Source organism: Podarcis vaucheri (assembly GCF_965113315.1).
Source record: "Podarcis vaucheri genome assembly, chromosome: 14".
In the NCBI taxonomy this organism is placed as follows: Eukaryota; Metazoa; Chordata; class Lepidosauria; order Squamata; family Lacertidae; genus Podarcis; species Podarcis vaucheri.
Window position 1 is genome coordinate 5,926,140 of NC_138752.1, and position 17,039 is coordinate 5,943,178.

General features: G+C 45.4%; 1 protein-coding gene and 1 long non-coding RNA gene across 9 annotated transcripts in view; both read right to left on the minus strand.

The window, feature by feature from the left end:
- The window catches only part of FAM81A (family with sequence similarity 81 member A), a 53,765-nt gene that overhangs the window by 2,099 nt on the left and 34,627 nt on the right, over positions 1-17,039 (minus strand). For 7 of the 8 annotated variants that reach the window (XM_082198670.1, XM_082198671.1, XM_082198675.1 and 4 more), the window contains 5 exons: positions 13,675-13,804; positions 8,970-9,076; positions 7,692-7,827; positions 5,950-6,145; positions 37-4,570 (listed from right to left, as the gene is read on the minus strand). In XM_082198670.1, the coding sequence (XP_082054796.1) occupies positions 4,464-4,570; positions 5,950-6,145; positions 7,692-7,827; positions 8,970-9,076; positions 13,675-13,804 (676 nt within the window). In that variant the 3' untranslated portion in view covers positions 37-4,463. Of the gene's footprint in view, positions 1-36; positions 4,571-5,949; positions 6,146-7,691; positions 7,828-8,969; positions 9,077-13,674; positions 13,805-17,039 lie in introns of those variants that run through there. The other variant, XR_014213422.1, reaches the window with a different exon arrangement.
- LOC309518552 overlaps positions 37-17,039 on the minus strand; it is a 117,907-nt gene continuing 100,904 nt past the window's right edge. Inside the window, exon 2 of the long non-coding RNA XR_014213484.1 lies at positions 37-1,330. This is a non-coding gene — a long non-coding RNA (uncharacterized lncRNA). The remainder of the gene's footprint in view (positions 1,331-17,039) is intronic.

Here is a 17,039-nt window from a genome sequence, read left to right on the forward strand (position 1 = left end):
TCCTGAAGCAAAGTTCTTAACCTGAAACACTATTTCTGGGTTAGCGGAGTCTGTAACCTGAAGCGTATGTAACCCGAAGCGTATGTAACCCGAGGTACCACTGTAGAACTAAACTTGTATGAATGCTCACCCACACAGCTCCGCCGTGCTTGCAGGAATTTACAGTCATCCAGTGACTGTGGTAAATAATGGGGTGCTGCCGATACTCACAGCTCAATAGAAGTGTTGTGGCTGCCAGCGCACAATGGATGCCATGGGCAGCAAGAAAAGAAGGGTCAGTCAAGTGTAGTCCAAGAGTATATCAAAAGTGGCTTATTTTAGTCCTTTAAAATAGTTGTTAAGTGTAGGACTTGATCTGGAGATAGTAATTTGGACTATGAAAAGTGTTAAAGCATGTCTGAGAAATTTGTTACTAACAGTAAATTAATTAGCCAACAATAACATCCCTAAGACTCAGATGAAGGGCAGTATATAAATTTAACAAATGAATGAAAGAATGCATTTGATGCCATGACACATTGTCCTGCATGGCTTCTTCCCACTGCCAGCTAAACCATCAAAGTAGAAACTGCAAATGAACAAACCTATCAGGCTTTGCTGTTGACCAGCCTACAGGTATTCCAAATCCAGTGCAGGTGGGATTATTGCACAAGGAGTCCCCCAAATTAGGCAAGCAACGCGAGTGAAGCCCATAGCCAGAAATAGGGAATATGGGGGGGGGGATCACAGTACGTCATGCAATACAGGAAAGCCCTATGTTGCAATTAACTTAATATGTCTAAAGTTGTTTACCCATGCAAGATTGTAATAAAATCACATTTTAATAGAATTATGAAATAAACATCGAACATGTCAGTCAAACCAGTGCCTTTGTGCTCATTGGTCAAAACAATGGGAGGTGGGAGCAAGTCTGTGACTTAACAGAACCTCTGATAGAATTCTGCCTGTATATTTTTGACTTTAAAAGGGCTAAAGGTTTAATTTTTAAGAAATTAAAGCTGAAAATCAGGAATATAGGAAGCTGTCATATACCGTACATGAGTCAGGCTATTGATCTATCTAGCTCAGTATTACTTACACTGACTGACAGCAGCAGCTGTCCAGGGCCTCTGACGGGGGGGGGGAGACTTTCTCAGGCCTACTTGGAGATGCTGGGGATTGAATCTACTCTTCCACTGAGCTGTGGCCCTTCCCTAAATTTCCATGAGTGGGGCAGACCCACCAACATATTCCCTGTCTCTGAAATGGCCATGATACTGGCACAAGCAATATACACTACAGTTCAGCATTTTCTATTCACTTGGCGTATCTCTTCATTATACAGTGGTACCTCGGGTTAAGTCATTCCGGAGGTCCATTCTTAACCAGAAACTGTTCTTAACCTGAAGCACCACTTTAGCTAATGGGGCCTCCTGCTGCCACCGCGCCGCCGGAGCACGATTTCTGTTCTCACCCTGAAACAAAGTTCTTAACCCAAGGTACTATTTATGGGTTAGCAGAGTCTGTCACCTGAAGCGTATGTAACCCGAGGTACCACTGTACTCTTATAAATCAGAAGGAAATGTTGCACAATATCCAGCAGCACCATGCGATATTACAAAAAAATGACCCTTAATCTTAATGAAACACAAGAGAGAGAGAAGGGGTGTGTGAAATAAAGTGAAAGGTCGTTTTGTCAAAATACTTGCTTGCCAAAGCACCTGTACAGAGTCACCTGCTGTTCTGGCTGAAAACAGCAGGGAAAGGGTCCTGTAGAAAGGCTCAAACACAAACCGAAGGTTTGCAGTTGACAGTGCAGTGTTAAGTATCTCTGATTTCAGTGGGAAACAGCTGCAGGCAGGGCTGGCCCCCAAGGCATGTTTGCCTTGAGGCGAACCACAAAATGGTTCCCTCACCCCTTCCAGGGAAGAAGGGGTGAGTGAAGATTTACATCAGGAACAGGGGTGGCGATAAACATCTACATTGGGCCAGCCCTGGTTGCAGGTGTGTTTAATTCCTCAGTGAAAAATAAATGGGGCTTCAAAATGCATAGATTTGGTCTCAGCATTAAAAAAACAGGCTCTGGTTTCTCCAGCAGCAATTATCCATGGCTATATATAAATTTTACATGCAGGGGTATAGAAGCCCATTGCTGTATTAGCCCTAGACTCCCCTCTCATTGAACAGAGACCCCCATGGCTGAAAACAGCCCCCACAACAAAATTAGGCTTAGATAAAAGTCTTCTGCTGGCTCCTGTCTTCTGTCCCTCCCCCACCAAGCCCAATTGTTGCAGGATGGATGGAGCAACCTGCTTCCTGCAGCCTCCAGAAAGAACACCTCTGCCTCCTCCAGCAGTTTGGCTTGAAAGCACCCAAAATACCCTTTTTCAGCCTAATTGCTGGGCAGAGGGAATGGGAGGGAATGCATAATTAGTGTGCATGCTCTTTGCATGCAAGTACATATGTGTTGTACATGTGTGGTTTGGCCATGCCCACTGCGGCCTCTGTCCCTTGGAGGGCTGGCCAAGAGGCCATTCAGCTCTCAGGCCAAGAGGTTTTCCCACACTCTCCAAGAGAAACTAAGGCAGGACTTTGATAATCTTGGGCTAGACAGCTTGGAGAGCTTTTTGAGGAGCAGCGGGGTCTCATAACAGACGAGGGGATTTGGTGGCGGTGGACATACACAGCTGCCTCTAGGCCAGTGTTGTCCTTTCTGAGCAGCTTATGGTTCTCTAGAGTTTCTGAGAGCAAAACGTCTTCCCTTTGACTTGTGAACTTGGGGAAGGGGCAGCAGCAAAGCCCCTGCTCTGCTTGCAGGAGGTCTCGGGTCCAATGGAGGTCCTCGTGGCATCTCCAGTTGGACTGAGAGAGACTCCCTGCCTGAAACCCCCGGAAAGTCGCTGCCTATCATCCTATTAACTGATACTTTTCTAATCAAAGAGGCTTCTGGGAATTGGCCCTGGCATCTCCTGTGTGGAAAGCAAGTGGCCATGAGGCCTCTGGCAGTGATTGGATGAGGTAGCCTACCATGACAGAGGGGATTGGCAGGAGGATGGCAAAGACCTGAGCAGTTTAACCAGGGAGAAAGGCAAAAGCTCTGAAGGCAGGAATAAGAGACTGAGGGAGCCAGGAGGAAGGCATAAGACACAAGAAGATGCAAGAGAGAGCAGCCCAGAAGGGGAGGAGGGGGAAATTAAGGATCCTGGGAACAGACAGGGCTTATCCACGCTTACCTTTTGCTCTGCCCCTTCCAGGCAGAGGTCAAAGCTTTAACGCTCCCTGTCTGAGTGTTTCGTTCTTGTTTTCCCTTGAGCTTTCCCTATGAAAACCTGCTGTTTAAAGCTGAATTGGAGCAAATGTCAATTCGGGTTTTCTGTGGATTGAGCTTTAAGAGACGATTTTCATGGGGAAAGCCGCAAACCTTTTGCAATAATACCTTCTCAATACCTTGCATGGAAAATGGACAGAGCAGCTTGGGCAATCGCCGCATCACGCCCTGCAAGCTGAGGTGGCCTCTCTTCCCCTCAAGAAATGCCTACAGAAGGATGGCCAAGAACTATCCTGTCCAGAGGCAAGGAGAGATCTCACATTCAAAAAGTTTTCTTTCCCTGTAGCTTGTCTCTTTTACGTGTACGTGGTTTTAATTAATACTTATTGTTTTAACATTTTTATGTAAAACCGCTTTCTGGGGTTTGCTGAGAAGCGGTACGTAAATAAAGAGATGGGCCCCCTACTCCCAGCAGCCAGCCTGGCCAGTGATCAGGGATGGGGGGGGCTTGGAGTCCCACAGTATCTGGAAGGACACCACAGGTTTCCCATCCCTGTCTTAAATAAATAAATTAAACAAGGCAGGATATACATCTGTGAAACCAACGGAGGACCGTAACATGCAATAGAGCATTAGACCTTCAGCAGAAAGCTGTGTTGCAAACACCTGGTCTGGTGGATCCTCACAATGACTGCCAGCTGACTGATTCTGGATGTTCTCCGGTGGATTTTTGCTCTTGAATTTAGTGGAATATAGATTAGCACTTTTATGTCTCACAACGGAACTCAATGATGGCCAAAGGGCACAGATTTAAACCCAATTCAGTCCCATGGTAGTGAATGAAACTGATTGAATTGACCTGAATTGCAGACTAGAGATCTTGCATCCTTCAGCATGTTGGAATACATGGCTCTGCTCAAGCATTTGGAGGCCCTGACAAAAATCTGTGACCCAAGTTATGTGAGACAGCTCACATGGAGTCAATGGAGCTTAGATCTGGAGTTACAGGGCAGTGGTCCTCACAGGTCTTCCGTAAAAAGTATTTTTGATAGCAATGCTGTCTTTTTACTATTTACAGTAGCCATACAGCTCCACAAGATTGGGAGCACATAGCTCTCTCCATTAATCAGATTTATATCGCAGCCTGGATCAACATTATAGGCAGACCAGATCAATTTTTCTTCCAGCTGCTCAGGTGAGCTGCATTCAGATGCCTTTACTTCATTTGCTGAATCTGCTTCTGCAGCTCTTCCTTATCCAGTTTCATTTTGGCTTCAAGAACCTGCCGCAGAGATCCAATGCTCTCGTAGATGGTTGCAAATCCTAAACAGGGGAAGAATTGAAACAACATTTGCTATCTTTTTTATTTTTAAACAAACTATGCTGACACTAAAAGGAAGTCTCATCTTCAGTTTAGCTTTCTCAATCAATCAATTTATTGTATATAGCCAAAGGCCTTTACAATGTACAGCAAGGGATAAGATCAAGGCGGAAATCATGCAACATGACCTATAAAAGTTAAAACATAAAAAATTATAGTATGAGGTTTTAAAATTAGGAAGCATTCACCTATCTAGAACTTCTTAGCTGCCAGAGTGAACTTGATGTGCAATTTGGAGATCTTTATCAGCTAGGAGCTCAACTGTCACCTCCTGGGGGGATTGGCCTGAGAAACAGTCAAGAACCAATAATAAAATAAATTATCCGTGCATTGAATTTAAAGGGCAAAGCAGCAGGAAATGCACGACATCCCCAGCTTGATTGTATCCATAAATGCACCTGTGTTCCATATGGGGAATTCCCAGGTATCTCCCCTCTAATTACTCTGAGGGCATCTGCTGGAATCTTAGTTCTACAAACGCCCTACACAGCTGCAGGAAAGTCAGTGTCTCAAGGTAATGGGGCCTTGAGTGGTTGATCTTGATTTGGGGGCACCAAATAGAATAATGGGCAACCATAATGGATCTTGGTTGGCATCCTGATCAAAGATCCAATTTCTTAGGTCACATGGACTGAGGACTAAATATTTATCCATTTGGAGACTGCAAGCCCTAAGCTTATCATGACACTTTTGCGCCCGGCCACCTGTCCTTAGTTGCTCTAACCAACAGAGCTTGGTAAGGATATGGTCCTCAAAGGCATTTAGCCTGCACCAGTATCTGAGACGGGCTAGATCGATTCTGGCTGTCATTGAGGGGAGACCCAATTGGGCTCTGGGGTGAGTTGCCAGCGACGCTGGTGGAAGCCCCAATATCTTTTGTTGGGCTTCTAGTTCTGATTTGATACCGCTTCCCAAATCTTAGCCCCATAAAGCATTTGTGCAATGAAATTTGACATGCAGATCTTGATGGCTGGATTAATTTTGAGCAGAGGAACCTGTATAGCTGTCCAGAAGAGCGGGCAGATAATAGCTTGATTGCATCCAGATAGGGTTTCCATGAAAGCTTTTCATCAATAAGTAATCCCAATTTATTTATCGGCATGGAAGGTTTTTCAGAAAAAGTCCGCCTAACAGGGCTGGTGGAAATTTTAATTTATATATTTATTTGGACACCTTAACCTTGGCCCTGATAGTCACTCTTTCTCCAACGCTGAGTTGGCACTATTCGTTTTCTTTACTTCCAATAAAGTGCCCCTGTTGTCATTTTTGAGTGGGAGCCACAACACTGGCCAGGTTATTACATCAATAAACACATTCTTACCAGCATTAACCTCGGCTTTCACCTCTTTTATATCTTCATTAATATCCATCTGGAGCTTGCTGAGCTGGATGTTGATTCTGTCTTCGGTCTTCTTTGCTCCGTGTTCTTCCGTGGTGATCTTTTGCCCGTCTTCCATTTTATTAAGTTTCCCTTGGATCTCGCTGAATTGCATCTCTAAGGCCCTGCTGTCCATTTCCTGGGATCAGTCAAACAATTTAAGACTTGCAATGATAAGATAAAACTGCCACATGGTTAATTTCTAGGCTAAGTCATTCAGGAAGTGCAACCCTCACTGGGACCCCACGCAAACCAAGGCCTGTGGTCTGCAAGGGTTTTTTTGCAGGATTTCCCTGGCACAAATAAAGGTGAGATGGCGTGGCTCAGGAGGCATTAAGGCAGCACAGCAGGAGGCTGAAACTCAGTTCAAATAAAATTGGGAACTGGCTTCCTCTTATGAGAATAAATCTCAGGCTTGAATGCTCCTTTCATTCTCCTTGGAAAATGGAAGCTTCAGATTTGGTTTCGGACGAGCTACCTATAGTTTTCTATTACATCTGAAATCAGGGAACTGTGTTTTATTCTAACCATGCTTAGTTAAAACAAACTAGGATCAAATATGTATAGTGAGGGGCCTCAGAACAATTTTATAGAGGGCATAGGAAGATTGGGGAGGTGTTGAAGTAACAATATATTTCCAGAGCCCATAGCAGTGGTGCGGCTAAGCGATTTTAGACCTTGGACTCAGTGGTCTTACAGAGGCCCCCTTTAGGCACCATGTATATTTATTAAAGGGACACGGGTGGCGCTGTGGGCTAAAGCCTCAGCGCCTAGGGCTTGCCGATCGAAAGGTCGGCGGTTCGAATCCCCGCGGCGGGGTGCGCTCCCGCTGCTCGGTCCCAGCGCCTGCCCACCTAGCAGTTCGAAAGCACCCCCGGGGGCAAGTAGATAAATAGGTACCGCTTACCAGCGGGAAGGTAAACGGCGTTCCGTGTGCGGCTCTGGCTCGCCAGAGCAGCGTTGTCACGCTGGCCACGTGACCCGGAAGTGTCTTCGGACAGCGCTGGCCCCCGGCCAATAGATGTGAGATGGGCGCACAAACCCCAGAGTCTGTCAAGACTGGCCCGTTCGGGCAGGGGTACCTTTACCTTTACTATATTTATTAAGTTGTGAAGTTTTACATTCTTGATATATTGGAGCAGAAAACAAAAAACAGTTGGCAACTCTGATCTTTTTATAAAAAGAATACCCTGAGCAGTAGTAGTTTCTCAGTTTAAACTCACAACTCAAAGTCTACATTACATCTGCAGGAATAGAGTGGAGTTTGTTTTTGCTGCTAAACATCTGGCTTATGAATAAACATACTTTTTGTTGCATTAAAGGATAACCTATTTATTTAAAGTAAAAATAATTAAAACGAGCATCTGTAACCATGCACATCCCCTTAACTCGAAAATGTTTTAATAATTCAGAGGACAGCAAGGCTACCATGGTGACCAGCCCCGCCCCCTGGTGGACTCAGGTGCTGATGGTGAGTCTGTTTGCTGCTGCCTCCTGGATGGTCATTTGGGGAGCCCCTGGGCTGAGCGGCCCTGGATATCAGGCATGAGGTCCAGCCCTAACTGCACATAGCAAGATCTGGAAGCGGGGTTGTGAAGGTCTTTCCAGGTGTGTTTGTGTGGGGCGGGGGGTGGCCAGGATTGTAAAATTACTTTTCAGGAGCTTTTGGAAGACACGAAACGTACACTTTTTTCCTTAATGGCCAGGGACAGCTGATCAATCTTCTCCAGAAACTCTTTCTCAAACCGGTCATGCTCCTGTTCCATCCAGCTTCGTGCAGATGAGATCTGGTTACTGAGGTAATCAATGGCATCCTGTAATCTAGGGGAATAAAATGCATTAAGAGGAAATATTTTTTAAACATGACCTCTGAATGAATTTGGCAGAACTAAAGTGATTTTTTTTTGGGGGGGGGGATCTTAACTTGACGTGAATTTCCTTGCAAATATTTAAATTTATATTGTTCTAGTGTGGCTTTTTGGGCAACACTCCTCATTAGGATAAAGTGTAAAATACCAAATTTTGGCAAGTTAATCAGTTAATGATTTAAAATCTGAGACAATGTTAATGTTTAATTATGGGATGCGGGTGGCGCTGTGGGTTAAACCACAGAGCCTAGGACTTGCCAATCAGAAGGTCACGGTTTGAATCCCCACGACAGGGTGAGCTCCCATTGCTTGGTCCCTGCTCCTGCCAACCTAGTAGTTCGAAAGCACGTCAAAGTGCAAGTAGATAAATAGGTACCGCTCCGGTGGGAAGGTAAACAGCGTTTTCCGTGCGCTGCTCTGGTTCGCCAGAAGCGGCTTAGTCATGCTGGCCACATGACCCGGAAGCTGTACGTCGGCTCCCTTGGTCAGTAAAGCGAGATGAGTGCCGCAACCCCAGAGTTGGCCACGACTGGACCTAATGGTCAGGGGTCCCTTTACCTTTACCTTACATCAAAATTGAATTTTAAAACAATCATTTTGGATTCATAAGACTCTGACCTGAAGAAAATGAATGAGCTCATGTTGAAATATGCAAGGTTAAAGAGGCAAGAACTATCCCATTGCTGCATTATAGCTCAGCATTCCACTTTCATTTGTGGTCAGCAGTGAACAGTAGCCTGGGGAATATGGAGATCACACAGAAGCAGCCCTCCTCTCCACTGTTGTCCATCCCCTGACATCTGGTACTTAGAAGTACACTGCCTTTTAACAAAGAGGCTCCATTTATTTAACTAACAGCCTTTAATAGGCTTATCCCCAATTAAGTTGTCCAATTTTTTAAAAAAGGTTTTGTAGCGTGAGGCCTTTTTCCTGATTGATTTTTTTTCCATTATGCAAATATAGACAACTGTGGTTTGCAAACAAGCCTTTTATTTCAGTTCTCAGAAAGTTGCTTCCCCAAAAGTCTTCTGTGGTTTCACACCAAACTTTCGCAAATTTAGAAAAATGGATTTTGAAATATATGGCGACACTCACTTTGTGTCCAGAAGGTGGAGCTGTTGGTTGCTCTCTTTATATGTGAGCTTCAGTTTGGCTTCCTGTTGCATGATTGACTGCTCTATTCTGCTCAAAAGGTGAGAAATCTGAAAGGGAGGAAAGAACATTTCTTCTGCTAGCTGTTTACTTAATCCTGGTTTCAAAGGATAAAACACATCTTAAATGCGTGAAAACTGATAAAGTGATAAAACTGAAAGAAGCTGAAACAGGAAGAGTATGTAAAACAGCTTCTTTCATTTTGGTTTTAGGCAACTGCACAACATCCTTCAAGGCCGCCCAGTGAATGAGAATCATCCTGTAACAGGGATCCACTGTGAGAGATCCCTCCTTTCCCCCAAAGAATAGAGACCCTTTGGATGGAGATGATCTGCCATCTTGGCCCTTTCTGCAAGGGAGGGGACACCTGTGCTTACACCTTTGGTGGCTTGGAATGAAACCCACTTGAACGATCACGCAGAAAGTGGCTGTTTCGGAGGCTAGACAGACGTCTTGTCTATGAAGGCTGAAGTTTGGATCTTGTCACTATGGTGAGCTTTTGCTAGGGACTAGCAGAAGCACTGTGCTGTATAGAAAAACACCCAGCAGAAGCGGGGGCAAGAGGAGAGGGAAGCACTGACCACCCACACATTCCTAGCTAGAGAGAGAGAGGAGAGATCAGAAATAGACACCACAGATGCGTGTTCCCAAACCCAGGTAACCAACCATGGGGTTATATATAGATATATGTATACATTCACTTACGCTGATTGCATTTTCTTGCACACTGGAGACTGCTGAGGTGTTCCTTTGTTGCAGACTTTCAGTCAGCAGAATTAAAGCTCTCATTTCACACAGCACTTGAGAGTGTGTGCTCCCTTAACCAGCAGTACCCTTACCCCACAACTAAGATGTTTTTGTAATGTTTACTCCAAAGTAAGCCAAGATCAGCAAAGGTCACTTCCAGTGTTGATTAAAAGTTTCCTGTTTGCAGGACCCTTGTCCCCTTTCACTGCCCCTAGCAGGGAATCACTCCCTCTAAAAGCAAGCTGAGGAGGCTGACTACTGACATGATTGGAGTTGAGACAGGTCCACTGGGACACAAGAGCTTGGCATAAACCCCAATATTTGCAGTAGTTGGGTTTTTTTTAAGTTTCAAAGAAAAAACTAAGCCCTCCCCACCTGCCGCTGCCTAAAACACTCCACCTGAATGTGGACCAAGCATGTTCATCCGTCAATGATGAATGTCAGAAAAGGAAAATGGAAAGGAGGGAGGGTCAGGAGGGCGGAACGGAATGGTCCACTAGGGGAGACCCTGGCTGACTGGCAGGACCACTCCTGAGAGGATATAAAGAATGCACTGCAACATTTTGTTTCAGGTCCCACTTTTTACTCATGAGTAGCCTGTTAGGGACTCATGAGTAGCCTGTTAGGGACGCGGGTGGCGCTGTGGGTTAAACCACAGAGCCTAGGACTTGCTGATCAGAAGGTCAGTGGTTCGAATCCCCGCGACGGGGTGAGCTCCTGCCAACCTAGCAGTTCAAAAGCACGTCAAAGTGCAAGTAGATAAATAGGTACCGCTCCAGCGGGAAGGTAAACGGTGTTTCTGTGCACTGCTCTGGTTCGCCAGAAGCGGCTTAGTCATGCTGGCCACATGACCCGGAAGCTGTACCCCGGCTCCCTCAACCTATAGAGCGAGATGAGCGCGCAACCCCAGAGTTGGTCACAACTGGACCTAATGGTCAGGGGTTCAAGTAACCTAGCCTGTTACTTGCTCCTTGATGAGCCTCTCTGAATTCCTCTTTCATGTTGTACATCCTTATTTCTCCACTGGGGTGGGGGATTTGGGGGGGTGTTAATTATTAGTTTCTTCTCATTCTTCTTTTTCTTTTTAACAAATAGCACTATATATACAGAAAACAGCAAGGTAAAATGGGCTGACTGGATTCCGTGTAAAAAAGAAGTGAACCAAGGATGGCAGTCTCAAGCTAAACTGCTGCTTGCAGGGAGCAACTGAAAACTCATCTCAAGCTCCATGAAACCAGTAGCACGAAACTGCCTCATTCCAGATAATGTGTATTTATTTATATATTCTGCCTTTGAGGGCAAGGGTAGCCGTTTTCTATTGCTTGTTGCAGGCTACCCTGGAAGCAGTGAAACAATAACAATTTTATTTATTTTAAAAAATATATCTCTAGCCACACTTTTTGGCCACACTCAAAATGTAGCAAAAAGGAACGTATCTGGTTGATTTCATTGCAGCCTCACACTGCTTCTCCCACTCCTGGCTGGTGTGTTTAGTACTACAGTGTAAGTGTGATGGGAGGTTGTTTGGCATTTTCAGGAGCAAAAGAGGCCCACCGTCCCTGTTGCTGAATCTTAAGACTGCACAGCATTTGGAAGATAAAAACTAAAATGGGTCAACTGGGGGCTAATTTCCCAGTTTAGAATCTGAATGCATAGCCAGCCTGCTGGACTCAGGATGACCACCTTCTTCCCCTACTGAGGAAAACCACAGATGTCTAAATACAGCTGTTTTGGATGTCATGGGATTGTGTTTCCACCGTGACTAATAGACAGAAAGCGCTGCAGAGTAATGCAGGCTGGGTGTGTTGGGGGGGAGAGAGATGATGACTTAACACATTTTTATGGAACAAATTTCCTTGCAAATGACTTTCCAGATTGTGAGTGGGCCTTGGCAAGGCAGGATAACAAACACGAGCTTTCTTCAAGAAGACAGATGGGTCAGAAGACATTTCCAGGACCTGTTTGCAGTTTTCCCAAAGGCATCCGGCAGAACGCAGTGGGAAATAAATGCAGGATTGTGGTGCATTGAACTCTAGATAGAGTTGGGAGTTATTGCAAAGGTCATCTGGTCCATTGGTCTTCAACTGGTGTGTCCAGACCCACTGGTAGGCTGTGGCCTGATCCAAGGTGGGTTGCACCAGGGGCACCACCACCACCATGCAAATATATGGCAAAAGATTAACAAAATGGGTCCCCAATTGCGCATTTGGGTTAAAAGTGGATCCTGGGTCTGAGAAGGTAGGAGATTGCTGATGTAATCCATCCACCTCGGCTAATACAGGAGATCCGCTGCTACAGCATGCCTGGCAGGTGGCTCATTTACATTTTCTGTTTGTGACATTTTCTTCCTGCTGCCTTCCAATCCCCAAAGAATCCCCCAATTCGAACAGATTTCAAAGGATATAAGGCAGTTAATAAAAATTATGAAACAAGGCAAAAGCATCAGAATGGCATAACCTCAACTACTATATTTGCCCATATCTACAAACAACATGAGATTCATCTGCCACAAAGACTTTCACGAACTGTCACGGTTGAAAGGTGAGCAGTGATGAAGCCAGGTGGGCCTCCAGCAGAGGGCATTCCTGAATTGTATTGGCATTGTGAGCAGCTTTGTGGGCCACCTCAAACAGAATGCTGGGAAAGCCAAAACGAGCTCCCACCTTCCAGCAGGTGTACTGTCTGAATTTGGGTTTCCTCTGGAGGACCTGAGGTGTTTTTGTAACATTTGGTTCATATTCACATATGCCAGCAGAGCATAAGTGGAGGGAAAACAGGTGGCACTCCTAGAAAGCAACAGATCCACTAACCAAAATCAGCTTCCAGGAGAGAAGCCTCTCAGCTTCCAGGTGTCTTCAGCTGTCTCACAGCTTTCTTTGTCTCCCATTCTCCATTGCCAATCATTTTGCACATGCACTGTTGGCATCAGGCTCTGTCCCCCACAACCCCTTAGCTGGAGGTGTAGTGTGTCACCTTCTCCAAGCTGTGGCAGCACTCTCTCTTCAAAACACTCAACAGAGACTGCCACCTCTCCAAAGACCCTCCCTGGCCAATCAGATCCCACCTTTGTCAGTTATTGCTCTTCTAAATGGTCAATGCACATCTCTTGTTTACATGGAATTGTCACAGACTCTTGTCTTTTGCATTTCGTGACCATCTGGGCACACAGCCTACAATTTCCCCGCTCTGTACTAATACGTGTGTGTGTAGGTGGTTCATATGCATCAATCAGCCAAATCATGGTTTAGTGTGGGTGTGTGGACCCAGACAGATCACAGCCACTTTGCTCATCTTCTGGTCCTGCTGCTGCTGAACAGCTGGCTGCACTAAACTATGGCTTGGCTTAGCATGCTGTCAGATCCTGAGCTCATGGTTTGTCTCACTCCAGTTTGCTTTCCATCCTTGATGTCAGTCCTGCTACTCTGGCCCGAGAGAGAGCAAATGCCTGCTCCATCTTTTGTGTGCAAGACATCCCGTCGGATAGCTTAAAACTGCCATCACATCTCCCCTTCATCTGTTCTTCTCTGGGCTAACTAGACCCCGATTTTTCAGACATTCCTTATAGGACTTGGTTTCCATCCTGATCACCCTTCTCTGGACACATTCCCATCGGTCTACACTCTTCTTAAATGTGGTACCCAGAACTGGACAGAGTACCCTAGGTGCAATCTGTCCAGCATGGAATAAAGAGGAAATGTGACTTTTCAAGATCTGGACACTATGCTCTCCTTCATGGAGCTGAGGGTTGTGTTCACTTTTTCAGCTGTGGATGCCCTATGCCGAGGATTTTTTTGCAACTGGAAAAATATTCCAGTTTTCCCTGATATTCATAAGTGAAAAGCAGATACATCTAAAACAGTAACTAAGAATTATTGGGATCCATTATTTTTTCATATCTTACCTGTATTTCTGCTTCTTTTATTTTAGACTCCAATATCAACTTGGTCGCCTGCTGATCTTTGCTTAGGTTCTGTAGTCTTTCGTAGGTAACTTTGTGTTCAGCAGACAATCTGGCTAACCCAGTATCACACCTATTCAGGAACAACAGGGATTATTTGGAGTTGTCATAGGCACTTTTTCGCTTGCCTCCCAGCAGCTTATTCCAAAAATACTCAGCTTACCTGCCAGACTATCACAGACTAGAATGTCATTTAATTGTTGGTAATTTTATTACTCTTTAAAAAAGAAGAAGTTTGAATTCAGACACACTTCTGGCACATGAAGGTTTTCAAACTCACACTCTGAACCTATGTCAACTTACTCATAAGAAAGGCAGAAGGTTTGGCAGTAGATTCAGCCCAGATTTTAAAAAGAAATTCTGCACATAATACATTTACAGAATCTGCTGCCACAGAATGTGGTGATCAAAGACAAGTTCATGGTGGTGGTGACGGCAGGAAGCTGCCTTCTGCTGAGGCAGACCATTGGTCCATCTAGTTTGGTGTTGTCTGCAGTGACTGGCGAGGGACGCAGATGGCACTGTGGGTTAAACCACAGAGCCTAGGACTTGCCGATCAGAAGGTCGGCGGTTCGAATCCCCGCGACAGGGTGAGCTCCCGTTGCTTGGTCCCTGCTCCTGCCAACCTAGCAGTTCGAAAGCACATCAAAATGCAAGTAGATAAATAGGTACCGCTCTGGCGGGAAGGTAAACGGTGTTTCCGTGCGCTGCTCTGGTTCGCCAGAAGCGGCTTAGTCATGCTGGCCACATGACCCGGAAGCTGTACACCGGCTCCCTTGGCCAATAAAGCGAGATGAGCGCCGCTACCCTAGAGTCGGCCACGACTGGACCTAATGGTTAGCAGTCCCTTTACCTTTACCTTTACCTTACAGTGACTGGCAGCAGCTCTCCAGGATTTCAGGCAGGAGTTTTCCCTCAGCCCCACCTGGAGATGGAACCTGGGACCTTCTGCATGCAAAAGTGATGCTCTGCCACTGAAGCCAGCCACAAAGGTGTCATAGCTGATTCAGTGTTGATCCTCTCTGTGGAGGTTCCATCGTGCAATGTCCACATAGAGCCAAACTATTTTGAAAACGGGTTCTCGTGTGAATACCCTAGAGCCCAGGTCTCCACTTCCTTTTGATCCTGCAACTTCTCCACATGTGTAATCACCTCCTCATTCGCTGACCTCCCTGCCTGGCCTGTTTCTGTTCATAATACCAACGGCTGTTCTCTTCTGGCGCAACTGTGTCACAGCTGGCAGCCACTGACTTAGTTACGCTCACGTCAGAGAGAGATGCTGGACAAAATTGTATCTGGTAACTGAGTTATACGACAAACATGGGGAATGGATTTCCATGTGCACGATTAATAGTTGTTGAATATAGAAACTGCTGAGATAATAGACCTAGGTCCTGTGTTTTATATAACATTTTGGCAGAGTTGGAACATCTGTGGGTCTTCAAATGTTGTTGGGGACACACACACACACCAGCTACAACTTAGTTAGCCCATCATCACTACTAAAATGAGCTTCCATTCTTCAAATAGAAAACCTCCCTGGAATAGCTCAGTTGGTAGAACATGAGACACTTAATCTCAGGGCCATGGGTGAGAGCCAGGCATGCCGAGTTGGGCCCAACATTGATGGGGGGAGGGAGTCATGCGTGCATGATGCCACACACATGATGCCCCCCCCATTGGGCCATCCCTGCTAGGACACTGGCAATCGCAGCAGGGGCACATGGAGCGAAAATCACCCTCCAAACCTCCTGCCCCCACCTGCCATGCGGGGGCAGCGGGGGAGGGCGGCCCCCTCAGTATGGGGAGGGTCAGCACCCTGCTTCAAAATATTGAGGGGGCTGTAGCCCCTTGCACTTGCTATACCCAGTGCCTCTGGTTCAAGCCCTGCATTGGGGCGGAAGATTCCTGCGTTGCAGGAGGTTGGACTAGATGACCCTCGTGGTCCCTTCCAACGCGACAATTCTATTATTCTGTGGCCCTTCTGTATTATTCTGTAGCTGGAAATCACAATGGCTATATAGAACTTCTGTCTCAAGAAACAATGTGCCATTGCGGAAAGTAAATTTGAAATTTACAGACTGTTCTCTTTTGAAAGAAAATTACATGAAAATGATGTATAGATGGTATATTACACCAGTACAGATAGCAAAAATGTATAAAACTGGGTCAAACATATGTTGGAAATGTAAAGAAAAAGAAGACTTTTTATCATATGTGGTGGGAATGTAGAGAAGTTAAAAAAATTTGGGAAATGATATACAATGAATTGAAAAAAAATGTTTAAAATGACATTTGTAAAAAAAACCAGAAGCATTTTTGTGAGGGATTGTAGGACAAAGACCTGCCAAGAAAAACAAATAATTTTTTTATGTATGCGACAACAGTGGCAAGAGTCTTGATAGCACAAGGATGAAAGAATGAGGAAATCCCAATGAAAGAACAGTGGCAAGAAAAATTGATGAGTTATGCAGGGTTGGCTAAACTGACATACAAACTGCGGGACAAGGACAACTGTGACTTTAAGGAAGAATGGGAGCTTTTCATAAATTATCTAAAAAGACAACAAAATGAACTGGACTCCTTGGCAGGTTTTGAATAAACATACACAAATTTATTGGTTGATAACATGATAGATAGACAAGTCAAGGAGAGGTATAATTTTATAACATGCAGAGAATACTATGTGCAGAGAAATCAGAGAGAGGAGCTGTGGGAAGTCCCTGGTGGTTGGGGGAGGGAGGGGTGGAAGGGGGGAAATAATGTATGTGATTACATGGTTTGATAATTTGTTAAGTTGAAATTGCTTAATAAAAATATTTTTAAAAAAGAAAGAAAGAAACAATGTGCCATGGAATAGCAGTTTCTGTGGATTAACAATGGGTGAGGGCTGAAGCCCCCTCCATCCCGCTTGCTGGGCTAAATGGACTAAATGGACCAGGGCAGATTACAACAATGTAAACATTAGAACCAGTTAGAACAATTTACACTCAAAAGAATAGGGTGGGTCCTAAAGCCATACCTCTCTGGGGTCAAAGGCCAGGGTCAAGACATGGGCATAGCCAGGACTTTTGTTGGGGGGGACAGGCAGTGGCATTTGGGGGGGGGATCCGTGTCAGGAGGTGGCCTGAGACACACCTCTGTGAAAAGGGAATTCCACAGCTTTTGGGTACCACAGAGAAGGCCCTCTCCCAGCCCCACACCCTGAACCTCTGAGCGCAAGAGAACTGAAAGAGGACTCCTCTCTGCTGATGTTTCATCCATGGAGATCATGGTGGTGGGCCTGGTTCCCTCACGCCTCATTTTGT